This window comes from Gracilinanus agilis, chromosome 5 (assembly GCF_016433145.1).
Source record: "Gracilinanus agilis isolate LMUSP501 chromosome 5, AgileGrace, whole genome shotgun sequence".
NCBI lineage: Eukaryota > Metazoa > Chordata > Mammalia > Didelphimorphia > Didelphidae > Gracilinanus > Gracilinanus agilis.
The window spans coordinates 41,763,048-41,778,527 of record NC_058134.1 but is presented as its reverse complement, the minus strand read 5'-3'; the positions used below and the strand labels follow the sequence as shown (position 1 = coordinate 41,778,527).

Sequence of the window (15,480 nt, the reverse complement as noted above, 5' to 3'; positions counted from 1 at the left end):
TGGCAGTTGGTCAGAATGGCTTCCCCGTCTCCACAGGAGCCACCTCCCCAGATGATGCTTTTTTAAAAAATTAACTTATTTATTTAGAATATTTTTCCATGGTTACATGATTCATGTTCTTTCCCTCCTCTCTTCCCTCCCCTCTCCCAGAGCTGATGAGCAATTCCACTGGCTTATACACTTGTCATTGTTCAAAACCTGTTTCCATATTTTCATATTTGCAATAGAGTGATCATTTAAAGCCAAAAGCCCTGTCCTATCCCATCAAACCACATGATCAGGCAGTTGTTTTTCTTCTGTTTCTGCTCCCACAGTCCTTTCTCTGGATGTGGAGAGCTTCTTTCTCAGGTCCTCTGGATTGTCATTGCGTTTGGGTTAGTAGAAAAGTCCATTACTTTTGTGACTGTGCCACAGTGTTTCCAGATGATGGCTTTGAGAGTGGTGGTAGGGTTTGGGTGCAGCCACCTGGGACCTCTGCATTATTTGCTCTTTGATGATAATTGGCCGGTGGTGGTGGTGATGAGGCAGGTGGCCACCCTCTCCCCTCAGTGACAGCTGATGAGCACATTTATTGGAATGTATTTCCCTCCCTATCACTACAACCTCTTCTTGACTTCTGGCCAGCTATACCCATTAAACTTTGAACAGGTCACACAGCATGAGGAAAGGAGTCTTGGGTGAAATTCCTGGGAGACAAAGATTCTAGGCTCAGGATTTAACTTCTCTGAGCCCACGTTTCTCATCTGGATCACAAGGGAGCTGAACTGGAACACCACTAAGGCTTAGACAGTTTCCCCCCCAGACCCACCATTTTCTCAGCATGGGGAGTTGACTCTCAACTAACGCTAGTCACCAACATCCACAGAATGGCCTCAGATACTGAAAGGACTTTCCCACAGTCACATGGATAGTTAGCATCCAAAACCAAAAGTGAACTTGGGATTTCATGACGCCAAAGATATCTTCCATCTGATTACCACACTGCCTTCTTTCACTTAGATGCTTAGAAAGATATACTTTATCAGATGAGAATGAGGTTCAGTAAATCAAACACTCTATCCGTATAAGTGACAGTTTCCCACCCATAAAGTACATTGTGATGGAAAGATAGCTTACTGGGGAAATCTTTTCCCTTTAAATCCCTTTAAATTCCAATAGAAATCCTCTGTCATAATGTGAGAATCTTTCCTGTTGATCTGTGTGATCTGTGATTGTGTTTTTTCTATTGTCTGCAACAGTATAGCATCATAGAACATTATTATTTAAAGTTAACTGTCAGGGAGCTGCTTAGCAGAGTGTGTGTCACTGAAAGAAGCTCACAGTTTCGGTAATGCCATCCCACATGTTCCTCCTAACACCTTCCCCATCACTGGCCACCTTTGATTCCAAAGTCTCCTGAAGATTATATAAACTGCTGGGTTAATTTTAACCTTTCCAGTCCAGAGGCTGCTCTGGGGACTTCTGGTCCCCATTGGTGCTTGCTTTAATTGCTCACTACAGCTAGCCTTGAGCCCAGACTTCACACACACACACACACACACACACACACACACACACACACACACACACACACNACACACACACACACACACACACACACACACACACACACACACACACACACACACACACACACCCCTTTCTAGTTCTTTCCAGTTCAAAATCTAATCCCCTTTAGATCCATTCATCATCCCTATAGATTTCCAAACCAAAATACCACTCGCTGGCTATCACTGCCCTATAGGTAGTACCTTCTTTATCAGAATACAAGTTTGTAGAAGGCAGAGACATCTTTCCTTTCCTATTTGTATCCACAGAGCTTACCAGAGAAGGAAGCCATAGGGATGGGGACTTCACCTGTCTCGTTGGTATTGTGTAAATGGAATTAGCTCACCCTTAATCATTCTTTAGACTTTAGCTACCAGGAATATGTCACTCCACCCAACTTAGAATTAAGCGGGGAAGGGGGAGGTCTATGACCCACATGTGCTAGTGACAGATCAGAAACAAGTGACTGCCCCCAGGCAGTCTGAAACAAAGTTAAGACTGTCATTTGTTCACACCGAACTGGCGGGTGGACATAGGAAGTGACGAAACGAACTATCTCTTAAATCTGATGGTAACTTCCTGTGAGGGGGATTTTGCCTTTTGACCTGGCCTTGAAGGAGCTCTGGTGAGACCTCAGACTGCTTCCCGAACCAGGCAGTATGGAAAATTCCTTGATGAGGAAACTCCCTCTCCCAATCCAGATCAGACCTTCTCAGAAACCTGAGGTCTTAGAGAGTGGCTGAGAGCCCAGGGAGGGCAAGGGATACAGCCAGAAAGAGATAAAACTTGAATTCAGTTCTTCCTGGCTTCAAGGCTGTCAGCTCTTTATTCCCTAGTCCGCATAGTAAGTACTTAAAAAATGTTCTTTCATTCATTCATTTATTCCCAACTTAATCATTTCTTTCTACTATAAGAAAAGTTATTATAAGAACGAACAATCATAGAGAAAATGAACTTGTAGAAAGGTGTCTTGACTATGTTTTTGGAATCTTTTAAAGAATCTTCAGACTAAGACTTTCGTTGCTATAGCTTAGGTACAATATAGACGTGAGCCTGCTTAATTAAGGGTGGACAGCTGTGCTAAGTGACCTTTTGAGGTACCTTTAAATTCCATGATTCCATGATACTACATTTTTATAAGTATTATTTTATTTTATTTTATTTTATTTTTATTTATTTATTTATTTTGCCAATTGCATGTAATAACAAATTTTCACATAAGTTTTCTGAAATTTTATTTTTAAAAGACAAAAGCGGAAGCTAGGTGGCCCAGTGGATAGAGCTAGGACTAGAATCCGGAGGACTTGGGTTCAGATGTGGCCTCAGATGCTTGTAGGCTATGTGATCCTGAGCAAATCACTTACCTCCATTGCCTAGCTCTTATCACTCTTCTGTCAAGACTGAAAGTAAGGTCTTTATTTTCCTAAAGGCACCAAAATGATTTTTTTCTTAAGGGAAACATTTAAATTAGATATAGCATTGTTATTTTTGCATGTGTGTGTGTATGAAAACTTTATCATTTCATAACAAATCTTACCACCTTAAAAATCCAGTGACAGGGGGCAGCTGGATAGCTCAGTGGATTGAGAGTCAGGCCTAGAGACAGGTGGTCCTAGGTTCAAATCTGGCCTCAGACACTTCCCAGCTGTGTGACCCTGGGCAAATCACTTGACCCCCATTGCCTAGCCCTTACCACTCTTCTGCCTTGGGGCCAATACACACAGTATTGACTCCAAGATAAAAGGTAAGGGTTTAAAAAAAAAATCCAGTGACAGGGTATCCTGGGGAGTTTGAATCCATGTGCTGTGCTTCATTTGACCCCCAGACTATCTGTATCCCGTCTATCACCATTTATGTTTGAGAATGATTTTGCTCAATGGTCTCAGAGTCTCAGAGGCAGAAGGAACCTCACTGGTCAGTGGTTGAACCTACACCAAAACAAGTTTCCTCATTACAAGAACTCGTGTCTGCTTGGATGACCTGTGAGAGGGAACCCACACCTTCCCAGGGCAGTGAAGAGGCTGTAACTGCTCAGAAATTTTTCTTCATGTCAAACCTAATTTCATGTCTTTGCAACTTCCGTCACTACAAGTCTAAGTGCTCTCAGACAAAGCTCCTGCCCCCAAATTCTCTCCAGTCTAAACGTTTCCACTGTCTTCACTATCCTGGCTGCCCCTCTCTCCATGGGCTCCAGCTTATGAGTGCCCCTCCATGTGGTGCTGAAGGAGATGAGAAATGGGCACAAGCAGTACCAGAGACACATATTTGGGCTGATTTAGCTTTATCACGTCAACATCCTTGGCATTGTGCAGTGTTTGGACTAAAGACAACAATAGTGATTTTATCCACTCCATCTGTTTCAGCTAGAGCAAGAGAGTATCTCCTGGCCTTTCACCCAGATTCTCTCTGAATTTAGTTTATCTGGTTTTGCATCCTGTTTTCTTGACTAAAGTGATATACAGGACACAGAAGAGCAGAGACGATATTGTAAGTGGTTGTATCAGTGGCTACTTGTCTGCCAAATTTCGTCTGTGGCTAACTGAAGAGATGAAATATTTGCGAAGGGGTTTTCCATTTTCTGAAAAAGCAAGACAAAATCTGATCCCTTGCTGATTTTTCCATTTGAGATTTATTCTCACCTCCATTACCTTACCTGAACCTAAAAGGGAGGGGTAAAATCAAAAAGATTATACTTTAGCCCGTGCAATGTTATTTTGTCAGATTGTATAAGATAAAGTTGAATTATTGAATTGCTTTTGTCCAAAATGCATTTACTTTCCTAAGTTCCCTGGGCACACATGCTCAAAGCCAAACACTGGGCACAACAGTTATTTCCCTCCATAAGAGAAAAGCCAGGCACAGAAAAAGAAGATGTCACACAGGGGGAAAAGAAATCATAAATTGCCCCATGCCTTGAATGTTTAAAAACCATGAACTGTCAGATGAGGAGAGGAAGAGGATTCTGGAGAAAATCTGTGTTGTCAAATATATTCATACTCTATTCTCTCTGATTAAAACCAGAGGATTGATCTGGAGAAGTATTCAGTGTTTGATGGCCCGATTGCTCCATAGGGAGACAAGTGCTCTCCAACACATCGGCTTCTAAATTTTACATCTCTATTAAATAATCTCTTTGGAAGTAAGTAAACATCAGGGAGAAAAACATGCTGTTCTTGGTGTGGATGGTGTCTTCCCACATATGGGTCTCTGTTTTTTATACCTGAAGTTTTTATTACCAAGTTCCAAGGAGAACTAAGGAATTAGCCAGTCTAAAAGGGAGACTCATATATTCAGAGAGCTCTAACATATTCTCAGTGGGGCCTCCTGCCACTGACAGAGAAGAGAACTTTCCTATATAGCTAGTACTTATCTTTGAGAGTTACTGTTGCCAAAAACTAAGCCTTTAGCCAAATTGGTTATGAGCCTTTGCAAACTTTAATGACTGGTTCTCGATCCTTCATTGCCACAGCTTGGATTCTACTGACATTTTCTGAGAAACCTGAATTAGCTATGGAGAATTTTCTGAAGCAGGAGTGAGTGCCTCACTGTTCCTCTGCTGCTTTTTTCAGTGCTTAAGTTAATGGAACTTTTTAAATTGAAAGCAGACTTCTTGAAAATATCTTCCTATTTGACTCATTTTTTAAAAAAAACAATTTAGTTAAAAGTTCTATTTGCATTGCCATATTAAAAGTGGTAGAAGAAGCTGTGTTTCTACAAAAATGGAAAACTTCACATCAGGGAAGGCAAAAAATTGTATACACATTTTTACTTGCTATGTACAGTTAGTTATACAACTGGATTTCTAATGCTCAGTAGCATACTTTGTCTTTTTGTGTTTCTTTGTATAGTTAGTGAAAATGTCTTTTCCTTCCCCTTCTTTCAGAAATCTTCTAGGATACAGGAATTCAATCAACAGGAATTTGTGTCCTGGAAATCCCAGTCACCATAGTTTTAGAGAGAACCTGTGCTATCACATCTGCTTTATGTCTGTTTGAGGAATTTTCTTGTTCCTATGCAAGATAAAGATGGGGGGGGGGGGGAGAATCTTCTGTTTGCCACGCCACTGTGCTTCCCCTCAACAAAGTTTGTTCCCAAGTCTGTTGCCCAGGACCTCCACCATAGACCTTCTCCATGCCCTCTCACAGCACAAGGGTGACCAAGAATCTCCAAGGCTATGCCCGTGGCACATATGCTCTGGAAACTCCTTCCCAATCATTTTTGGCTTCAGATATCCACCTTGTGACAAATTCTGCCTCGCTCTTCCACAGCTGGCTGAGTTTGCAGAGGCTGGACACAAACCTTTTTTATCATAGCAAGTCATGAAATCCATCTCCAGAAATATGAAGAAGTTGTGATCTCTGTTCTCGGAAGGGAGACCCATACTCTTGAAATCACAACATTTTTGAAGGATTGAATTCCAAACTGGAAAAAATGCAGGTCTCTTAGTCTTGCAACCACATATAAGAGGAGGGAATAAACGCCTCTGTGCAAGAGTTTGTGCAAGAGGGACAGTCAGAAAAAGGTAGACTAGCAAATGGCTGGTGAGAGCCTCCTCCCTGCTTTCTCTTATTATTCATTAACCCCAAAACACACACATACACACACACAGCAGCAGCAGCAGGAGCAGCAGGGGCTTCACTAAGATCCATGTAGTTTTAGAATGGGCAGATTCCACTCTGAATTTTTGGGTATTCTAGATTGTTTCTAATGCCAAGCCTCAGTGTGCCTGTCATCTCCCCAGAGCTTCACAAAGGCAGAACCTCCAGCTTCCCCTTCACTGACAGATAGACACAAAAAGAGCTTCATGAATCAATTACTCAATAAAGGGAAACCATTAGTCCTCTGTAACCTTTCTTCCAATGACCAACTAAGATAATATCTATGAAGTACTGAGCCCAGTGACTTAGATACTTCATAAAAGTTTGCACCTTTTCCCCAGTGCCTTTATCCCTGCTTTCCTTTGTCTCTGGACAAATTTCCCTCTCCCTATCTCTTGTCTATCTTTTCTCTGTGATCTCTTCTCATTTCCTACAAGCTGGAGGATTAAAGCAACTGTTTATTTGGGCCCTGCCTCTCTTTAGTTGCTACTAGTTTTTCCTGAACAGGTTCTGTGACCAATTTCACAAACCACCCATTTTTTTATAGCTTTTCTCCAAACAATTCCTCCCAAGATCCTTTCATGAAATAATCTTTTTTTTTCCCAAAAACCCTTTACCTTCTGTTTTAGACTAATACTCACTATTGGTTCCAAGACAGAAGAGAGGTAAGGGCTAAGCAGTGGGGATTAGGTGACTTGCCCAGGGTCACACAGCTAGGAAGTGTCTGAGGCCAGATCTGAAGCCAGAATCTCCAGTCTCTTTATCCACTGAGCCACCTAGCTGCCCAACAATCTTTCTTGTTAAAGAGCAAAACTGACTTGTTATGCTAAGTAAACACTCCTTTCGATTAAATAACATAGTCTTATCACCTGAGTCTACACCCCTTCTGCCAGGGATATTCATTGTCATAGAATTTCAGAACTGGAATTGCCCTAGAGACCATACATTTTACTGCCTAAAGTCTCAAAATTACCTAGTGCCAGAGCTAACATGTTCATCTTTGTGCTACAATGCCAAACCCATTATTCCCTCCATCACATTAAGCTGGGTGAGAAACATTGATGATAGAGAACTAAGAATTAAGACCTGGGTTCAAATCCTGACTTTGCCACATACTGCCTATGTGACCCTGAGCAAGTCAATTAACCTGTCAGAGCTCCAGGCAACTCTAAAAATGAGATGCAAAGGAGGTTAGACAAGTTTCCTATGGGAGTTCACTGACATAGATGATACATGGGCCCCCTCCACCCTCTTCCTGTACTGAATAACAGGCATTATCATCAGTAAATTTGTCCAAGAAACACAAGTAGATGATAATGGCAAGGGTGGAGACTGATTGTAGAGACTGTCTGTCATGTCAGCTATTGGCCATGAAACTAGTTTGTGTTCTTAATGAAGAGTTCTTATTTAACTATTCTACAGAACACTGTTGTTATTTTAAGGAGCCATTTCAGGCAAATCATAGTAAGCCTTCAGATTATTTATTTCAAACCACATTTTACAAGAAGTTTAAAAAAATAATTTGAATTGCTGTAAGATCATGTATAGACCTGTTTTAAGTGTAGGCAGGCATCATTTTTGCAATCAAATGATAGTCTCTTTGGCAGATTTATTATATAAGCAGGATGTTTATTTATTTTTCCTCAAGGAACTAGAGGGTTATAGAAATATTGATGAAAATGGAGAGATAAAAAAGAGAGACAGACAGAGAGAAAGAGAGAGAGAACGTATGTTTTTATAAGGGAGATCTTAGTGGCTACTGGAGACGTCTAGCCAGGAAAAATAAAAGTTTTAAGTCAGTATAGTGTATTTCTAAAAAATTGTACTTAAAGAAATAGAGGAATTCCATTTAAAATAATTGCAGAAAATGTAAAATACTTGGGAATCTAATTACTAAGACACACACAGGAACTATATGAATACAACTATGAAACATTTTACACAAATTAAGACATGTCTAAATAAATGGAAAAATATATAATACTCATGGGTAAGCCAAGCCATTATAATATAAACTACAATACTATCTAAATTAATTTGCTTCTTTCAGTGCTATATCAATACTAGAATCTCAAGAGAAATAATGAAAAAAGGTGACTAGGAAAGGGACCCATCCGTTTCAGATCTCAAACTATATTACAAAGCAATTTTACTTCAGATGGTACAGTTAAGAAATAGAGAAATTGGTTAGTGAAACAGATTAGGTACATAATAGACAGAAGTAAAAAAACAAGGTCATCTAGTGTTTGAACAACCTCAAAATTCTACCATTAGGTCAGGTACTCATCATTGTACAAAAATGTTAAGAAAACTGGAAAATAATCTGGCAGCAATTAGAGGTAGACCAACATCTCATACCAAAATAAGCTCCAAACATGATTTAAACATAAAAAGGGACAGTTATAAACAACTTGGAGGAACTAGGAAAAAATTACTTGTCAGATCTATAGAAAATGAAGGAAAGGAGGGAGAGAGGGAAGGAAGGGATGATTTATTAAGCATATACATGGCCAAACACAGATTACTAAAAAGTCCTTGCACAAATAAAACCAGTAGAGCTAAAATTATAAGAAAAGCAGGTAAAATGGAGGGGAAATCTTTGCAATAAGTTCCTCTGTGAAGGGAGAACTCATTAAAATTTATAGTAAAAAGGAGCCATTGCCTAAATCATAAATGTCGAAAGTCATGAATAGTTTTCAGAGGATGAAATCCGGGTGATCAATAATCATATGAAAAAATGCTCCATATCATTAATAGAGAAATGCAAATAAAACTTGCACCCATCAGATTGACATGGTTGAGAGAAAGGGATGATGACAAATTCTGAAGGAGATGTGAGAAAATAGGCACATAATTGAACTGTTGGTAGAACTATAAATTTGGCCAGTCATTCTGGAAAACAATTTGGAACTATGTCCCAAAAGCAATTAAACTGTGCATACCCTCTACGGTAGTAATATCTGCTATTGGGTCTATATGCCAAAGAAATTAAAGAAAGAGGAAAAGTACTCATGCAAAAAATTTTAGAGCAGTTCAGTTTATGATGGCAAAGAATTGAAAATTGAGAGAGTGCCCATCAAGTGGGGATGGCTAAACAAGTTGTGGTATATGAGTGTGATGGAATACTGTTACACTTTAAGAAATGGTGACATTTCAAAGAAACCTGGAAAGATTTATAACAACTGATAGAGTGAAGTAAGCAGGACCAGGAAAGCAATTTATACAAATAATAACAAAATCATTAAGACAAATAACTTTGAAAGACTTAGCAGCTCTCTTCAACGTAATGACTATCATGATTCCAGATGGCTCATGGTGAAATGTGTAACACTTTGAGAAGTGATGAACTCAGAATGTAAATTATCTATCCATCCATCCATCCATCCATCCATCCATCCATCCATCCATCTAGCTAGCTAGATATCTGTGTATCTGTCTGTCTGTCCATCTGTCCATCTGTCCATCTATCTATCTATGGAAACTGTCAAGGTCCAAAATGCGGGAATTTATTTTACTTAACATGCTTATACCAAGCTTTATCCTTCCTGTTCTTTCTGTGAAGGAAAAAGAGTAGGAGAGTGGACCTTCATATGGGAAAAACATTGTTTTAAGTCATTATACTTTAATACACACATAAATAAGACCTTAGTGTGATGGAATATGCCTTAGGCCAGGGATGGTGAACCTTTTAGAGACCATGTGCCATATCCTCTTCTTTCCCCCACACAAGAGAGGGAGAAAACACTCCCATTGGGCTGCTGGGGGGAGTGACAGGTGAAGGGAGGAATGTCCTCAGCAAGTGTAGAGAGGGGGAAGGGAGTGGTCCAAATGCTCTGCTCCTCTCCAGCTCTGCTGCCTGTGAGCCACCCACCTTACCCCTTGTGCACTCCCCCTGGGCTACTGGGCAGAGGGGTGGAGGATGTGAAAAGATGTCCTCAGGCATGGGAAGGGGAGTAGCTCCGCCCAAGTCCCTCTGCCTTTCCAGTAATGAACTCTGGGAGAAGGAGCACTCTGTGTTGTAAAAAATAAAATGAATATAGAAGGATAGATCTAAAAATATTATGGTTTTAAGAGATTTATTGGTAGCCATTAGAAAAATGAAGCCATGTGCCATGCTAGCTTAGGCTATTTGAAAGACCTGCCATTACCTGCCACCACCATGCTGCTTTAGCTAGAAAAAGAGGCAATGCCAGTCCTGAAACTTGATTTTTTTTCTTGTATATGTCATTATGTAGCTATCTACATCATTACACAAGACAGGAAGCCAGTGAGCTCATGGGAAATGTAGGTTCAAAGACCCCGAAATGTTCACAGGAAGCCAGTGGGCTCACAGGAAATTTAGTTCAGAGACCTCAAAATTTCAATAGCACAGCGTGCCACCTTTGGCACCTGTGGCGTAGGTTCGCCATCACTGTCCTAGGCTCTTAGGAGTTTAGATAGCCCCAGGTCGGGCTCTGTCCAGCTGCCTCATAGGATGAGAGGGCTGATATGAAGCTGGGTGTCCTGAAGAATGAGGCATGGAGAAAGAGCTGGGAATGAAGCCCTAGAAACATCTCTGCCTTTATCCCAAGCCCTTCTTGGTCCCCTTTTGGTAGTGGATATTGTATAACCTCTAATAGTTTAGCACACATTACTTAACTTTGGCAGAATATACATATTCTGAACAGGTAAGATTTCTCTATTACAATTTCACAACCTTTAGAGCATGTGTACATCTGGGACTGTTTTGGTTGGAGGCATTTCCTGACCTATAAGCAGCAAATGGATCCTTATTTCTTTCCCTTGTGATATTTCCTACAGTTTCTCATGCTGATGGAATCCAGGCTTTGTACTAAAGAAACTTATTTACTCATTTGGGGAATAATTTGGGCTGTGCTAGTATACGTTTTCCATCATTCAAAGGTTTGCGCCTTTTGTTGTTGTTTTGCCAAGAATAAATACGTCAGTAGTTTGAGAGAAAAAGAATAGGAGGTTTAAGGTCAAAGGATCTTTTAGGAAACATTTCATTCATTTTATTTTCTCTTTTAGGAGCTGGGAATCCAGATTGTAAGATTGCAATTGTCTTGGGTAGAAGTAAGAGTTCTTCCGCACCCAGGTAATAAAATAAGTTCTGTTCTTACAACCTGGTTAGAAGCCAAAGATCGTTTCACAAAAATGAAATTTAATTTCCAGAAAGCACACAAGCATCTAAAGTATGTTGTGAAAGTGAATTTGACATAATCATGATTCATAATAACTTTGCCAAAATATGTATTTGGAAAAGATTTTGGCAAGTGTTGCTTTTTTGTGTGCTTCACTATGGAATTTCCTGCATTAGAAAACTCTCCCAGATTTTCAGAGGTATGTAGATGAAGATTACAAAACATACCATTCAGCCATCTATTACTTCAGTTGTCCTTTTGTTTCAGCCAAATGCACAGTTTTGAATTGTTTACTTCTTAGACACATTTTTTCAAAATTCTCCAGTGGGGATAAAAAAGAAAAACCCTGATACAAATAAATTTAATTTTTACAGAGTTGTAACTTCTACTTATCTTTGAAGTCATGTACTTTCGCCTTCTGCATTATTCAGAATCAAAGCTTAAGTATCACAAATGCTTACATTTCTTAGGCATTTTTACCATTTCAGACATTATTGCTTTCATGAATAAAAAAAAAAATAGCCACGATTTCAAGTCATCCTGACAGTTCTTATTTTTTATTGGAACAGACACAAACAACACAGCATGATCCTGGTTCCAATCAATACACCAGGAGTGGAATTGGTAAGGCCACTGTCAGTCTTTGGATATTTAGGTAAGTGAGAAGTATATACTACAACATACTAATTCAATTTGAAAAATGTTTATTAAATATCTAATATATACAAATTGCTAACATACAATATCAAGCCGAAAAATATAGGCCTTTCCTTCCTAGAGCTAACCAGGGGTGATACATAACAGACATAAATAGAGATGTGGTACAAAGAAAGTGTTTCGGTCTACGAGTTTGAGGGGAGAGAATTTTCTTCTGGAGGGTAGGCAGAGGGTCTTTGAGAGATTAGAACCTCTTAAGTGCAGGGTTCTGGAGGCTACACCCGTTCTTAGGAAGCGGGAGGAAGATGAGCTGGTGAAGATGGAGAAGAAAGTGATAGACAAGCGGTGCCGAGGAAAGCCGAAGATAATCCTGAGTGGAGGGTGGTCAGCGGCGGCCTCTGGGACAGAAGGGTCCAGGAGGAGGAAAACGGAGAAAAAGCCACGGAATCCGGCCATTGGTGACAAGGAGAAAAGCATCTGAGCAGTGTGGGGATGGCCGAAGCCAGAGTGCGGGGAAAGAGGAGCCCTGAGTGCCGGTCATTGTTTCTGGGGCTTGGCAGGGACTGCCCGCTGCCTGGCCCACATCCCCACGAGCACGGGATGTCCTGCTGCTAGTCCTGCTGCTAGTCCTGCTGCTAGCACCGCGGCCTTCGGCCTCGGCATCACGCCGGCCAGTTGCATTCCGAGGCTTTGCCCCCGGCCCTGCCCTTCACAATCGAGTGATGTGATGAGCTGACGCCCAAGCCGAGACAGCTAAGTGGGTGGCCTTTCGGTGTCCCGGATCATGGACATTTTCATTGTAAATAAACTTCTTACTTGGGCCCCAGGATAGGCCGGGCCCAGCTTGAACCGGCTCCTGAGCACTGAGCGTCCCACTTCAGAGGGAGCCGTTACTCCTTGGAAGGCAGCAAATGCTGTGAATTGGGCCTGACGGAACTGTCTGAGCCTGGGAAAGTGGTGAAAGTTCCCATCCCAGATTCATACTGAAGACTTTGCCGCCTTTTCTCACCAGAGAGTTGGTGGTTAAATGCTTCCCAAGCACTCCTTGGCTTGGGCCTCTGTAAGATAATGGGCCGATTTCCTGAGACCAAGTGTCAGGAGCCGAACTGGCCCCAAGACTTGGGCCAGGAACAGGCCCATCTGCACGTGGCAGAACCGGGCAGCTCAGCCCTCCAGACTGGGGGCTCCAGAGGCTGAGGGGGGCCCAGAGCTCGTGCAGCTCCGGCCAAGCCCCCCAGGACCCTCTCCCAGGCAGGGGAAGAAGCTTAGCTATCGCTCTCAGGACCCGCTCTTGAGATGAATTAGCCCACAATCTTGAGGCAAAAAGACTTTTTCTAAATCTTAACTTTTCTAAGTCATTAATCTGAAATTCAGAGCTCAGGTCTAGTCCTCATGGAGAAGCTCAGGATTACCCAGACTCTACGCAGGATATTTCAATCACTAGATCTAAAAGGATTTTGTGGATTCTTTCCCTGTTTTTCAATTTAATTAAATAATATATGGAGTGAGTAATGTTCAATGGCCCTTCTTCTACTTTTTAAACATTTAAGTTCAATTTCTATTTTGTAGATCATTTCCACGGAGGACATTTTGAGATACATTTTAATAAAGTTCGAGTACCTGTTTCCAATATAATACTAGGTAAGATGCGTTCAGAAAATGTTTATCAAGAACAATATATATTTTATAAAATAGCTTCTCTGGAAATGATTATTAAAAATCAGACTGGGGGTGGGGGGAAGGGAGCTGGGTGGCTCAGTGAACTGAGAGCCAGGCCCAGAGACGGGAGGTCCTAGGTTCAAATCTGGCCTCAGACACTTCCCAGCTGTGTGACCCTGGGCAAGTCACTTGATCCCCCATTGCTCATTCTGCCTTGGAACCAATACACAGTGTTGATTCTAAGGTGGAAGGTAAAGGTTAAAAAAAAAATTATTCTCAGTATTAGGAAAATTGTCAATTCAGAGACATCAGTAGGAAAATGGGACAATAGAATGTTAAAGTGCTGGGTATTTTTTCTGTTCTACTCAGATCACTTAAATGTGTAGGGGATATCAGAACAGTTCTTGTTTCTCCTAAAATGACTGTCTTACTGTTATTTAAAACTTCATACTTGTTCTGAAACTACTCCCTAGCGTTAGTGATTAATTCTTGTAAGAAGGTGGAGATTTCAGCACCACTAAACATTCTTTGCATTCTCACTTCCACCTAGAGGCTGCTGGTGGTTCTGTCAGTTGGCCAATAAGCATTTATCAAGCACCTATTATGTGCCAGGCATTGTGCTAAGCTCTGGGGAAATAAATGCAAATAAAAACAAAGACAATCTCTGCCCTCAAATACAAGCTGTGGAGGAAGACAACATGCAAAAGGAAGCTGAAAATCTTGAGGGGAAGCGGAGGAGGAAAGGCCCCAGAAGCACGTGGGAGGGTCTAGCCAAGTCCAGAAACAGGGTAGCTCCCAGGGAAAGAGGAGGTATAATAGATAGAGCACTGTGCCTAGAGCCAGGAAGCCCTGAGTTCAAATCTCGCCTCAGACCCTGACTAGCTGTATGATCCTGAATAAACCACTTAACTTCTACCTGCCTCAGTTTCTTCATCTGTAAAGTGGGGATAATAAAAAGCACCTAATTCCCAAAGCAGCTAGATGGCAGAGCAGATAAAGTGCTGGGCCTGGAATCAGGAAAAGACTCAACTTCCCAAGTTCAAATCTAACCTCAGATACATACTACTCTCCCCCACCCCTTACCCCCTGCAAGTCACTTAACCCCGTTTGCCTCAGTTTCCTCATCTGTAAAATGAGCTGGAGAAGGAAATGGCAAACCACTCTAGTATCTTTGCCAAGAGAACCCCAAAGAGCACAGAGAATTGTACATAACAGAAAAATGAGTAAACAGTGACCCAAGGTAATTATGAGAATCAAATAAGATGTTAATAAAACCCTTTGCAAATCTTAAGGCATTACATAAATGTTAAATGTTTTTATTATTTTCATTATTTGGTCATTTATCCTGTTATTTTTTAAAATAAATTTTTGGTAGCCCAGTGGATAGAGTGCTGGGCCTGGATTTAGGAAGTCCTGAGTTCAAATATGATCTCAGATACTTAATAGCTGTGTGACCCTGGGCAAGTCCCTTCACCACCAACTGCCACAGTTTCCTCAACTGAAAAACGGAAATAATAATGGCACCTACCTCTAAGGTAGGTGTAAGGATTCAAATGAGATAATATTTGTAAAGCATTTGACACATAGTCAGTGCTCATTAAGTGTTTATTCCTTCCTTCCCTAAGGAATATTTTTTCCATTTTGATATAAAGCTAATCTTTCTCCAAAGTTAGAATTTTTTCCCTTAAATTCCAGGACAAATATTTTATAATATCACAAGTCTATTTCCTTCTGATCTGTGGGCACAAGGTTCCATGGTCTGCTGCTATTGGCCCTTCACAAGGAAGATTTTATTGCTTAGAGATGGCTTTGGGTCTCTGATTGCAGCCCAGGAGCCGAGGCTCTGACAGCCCCAAATGATTTCCCACATCCAGGCC

At 41.1% G+C, this 15,480-nt stretch overlaps 1 protein-coding gene across 1 annotated transcript in view; it reads left to right on the top strand.

Annotated features, from left to right (window-relative positions):
• The window catches only part of ACAD11 (acyl-CoA dehydrogenase family member 11), a 99,197-nt gene that overhangs the window by 74,935 nt on the left and 8,782 nt on the right, over positions 1 to 15,480 (top strand). Inside the window, exons 14-16 of the mRNA XM_044678416.1 lie at positions 11,175 to 11,241; positions 11,857 to 11,942; positions 13,514 to 13,585. Coding sequence (XP_044534351.1) covers positions 11,175 to 11,241; positions 11,857 to 11,942; positions 13,514 to 13,585 — 225 coding nt within the window. The remainder of the gene's footprint in view (positions 1 to 11,174; positions 11,242 to 11,856; positions 11,943 to 13,513; positions 13,586 to 15,480) is intronic.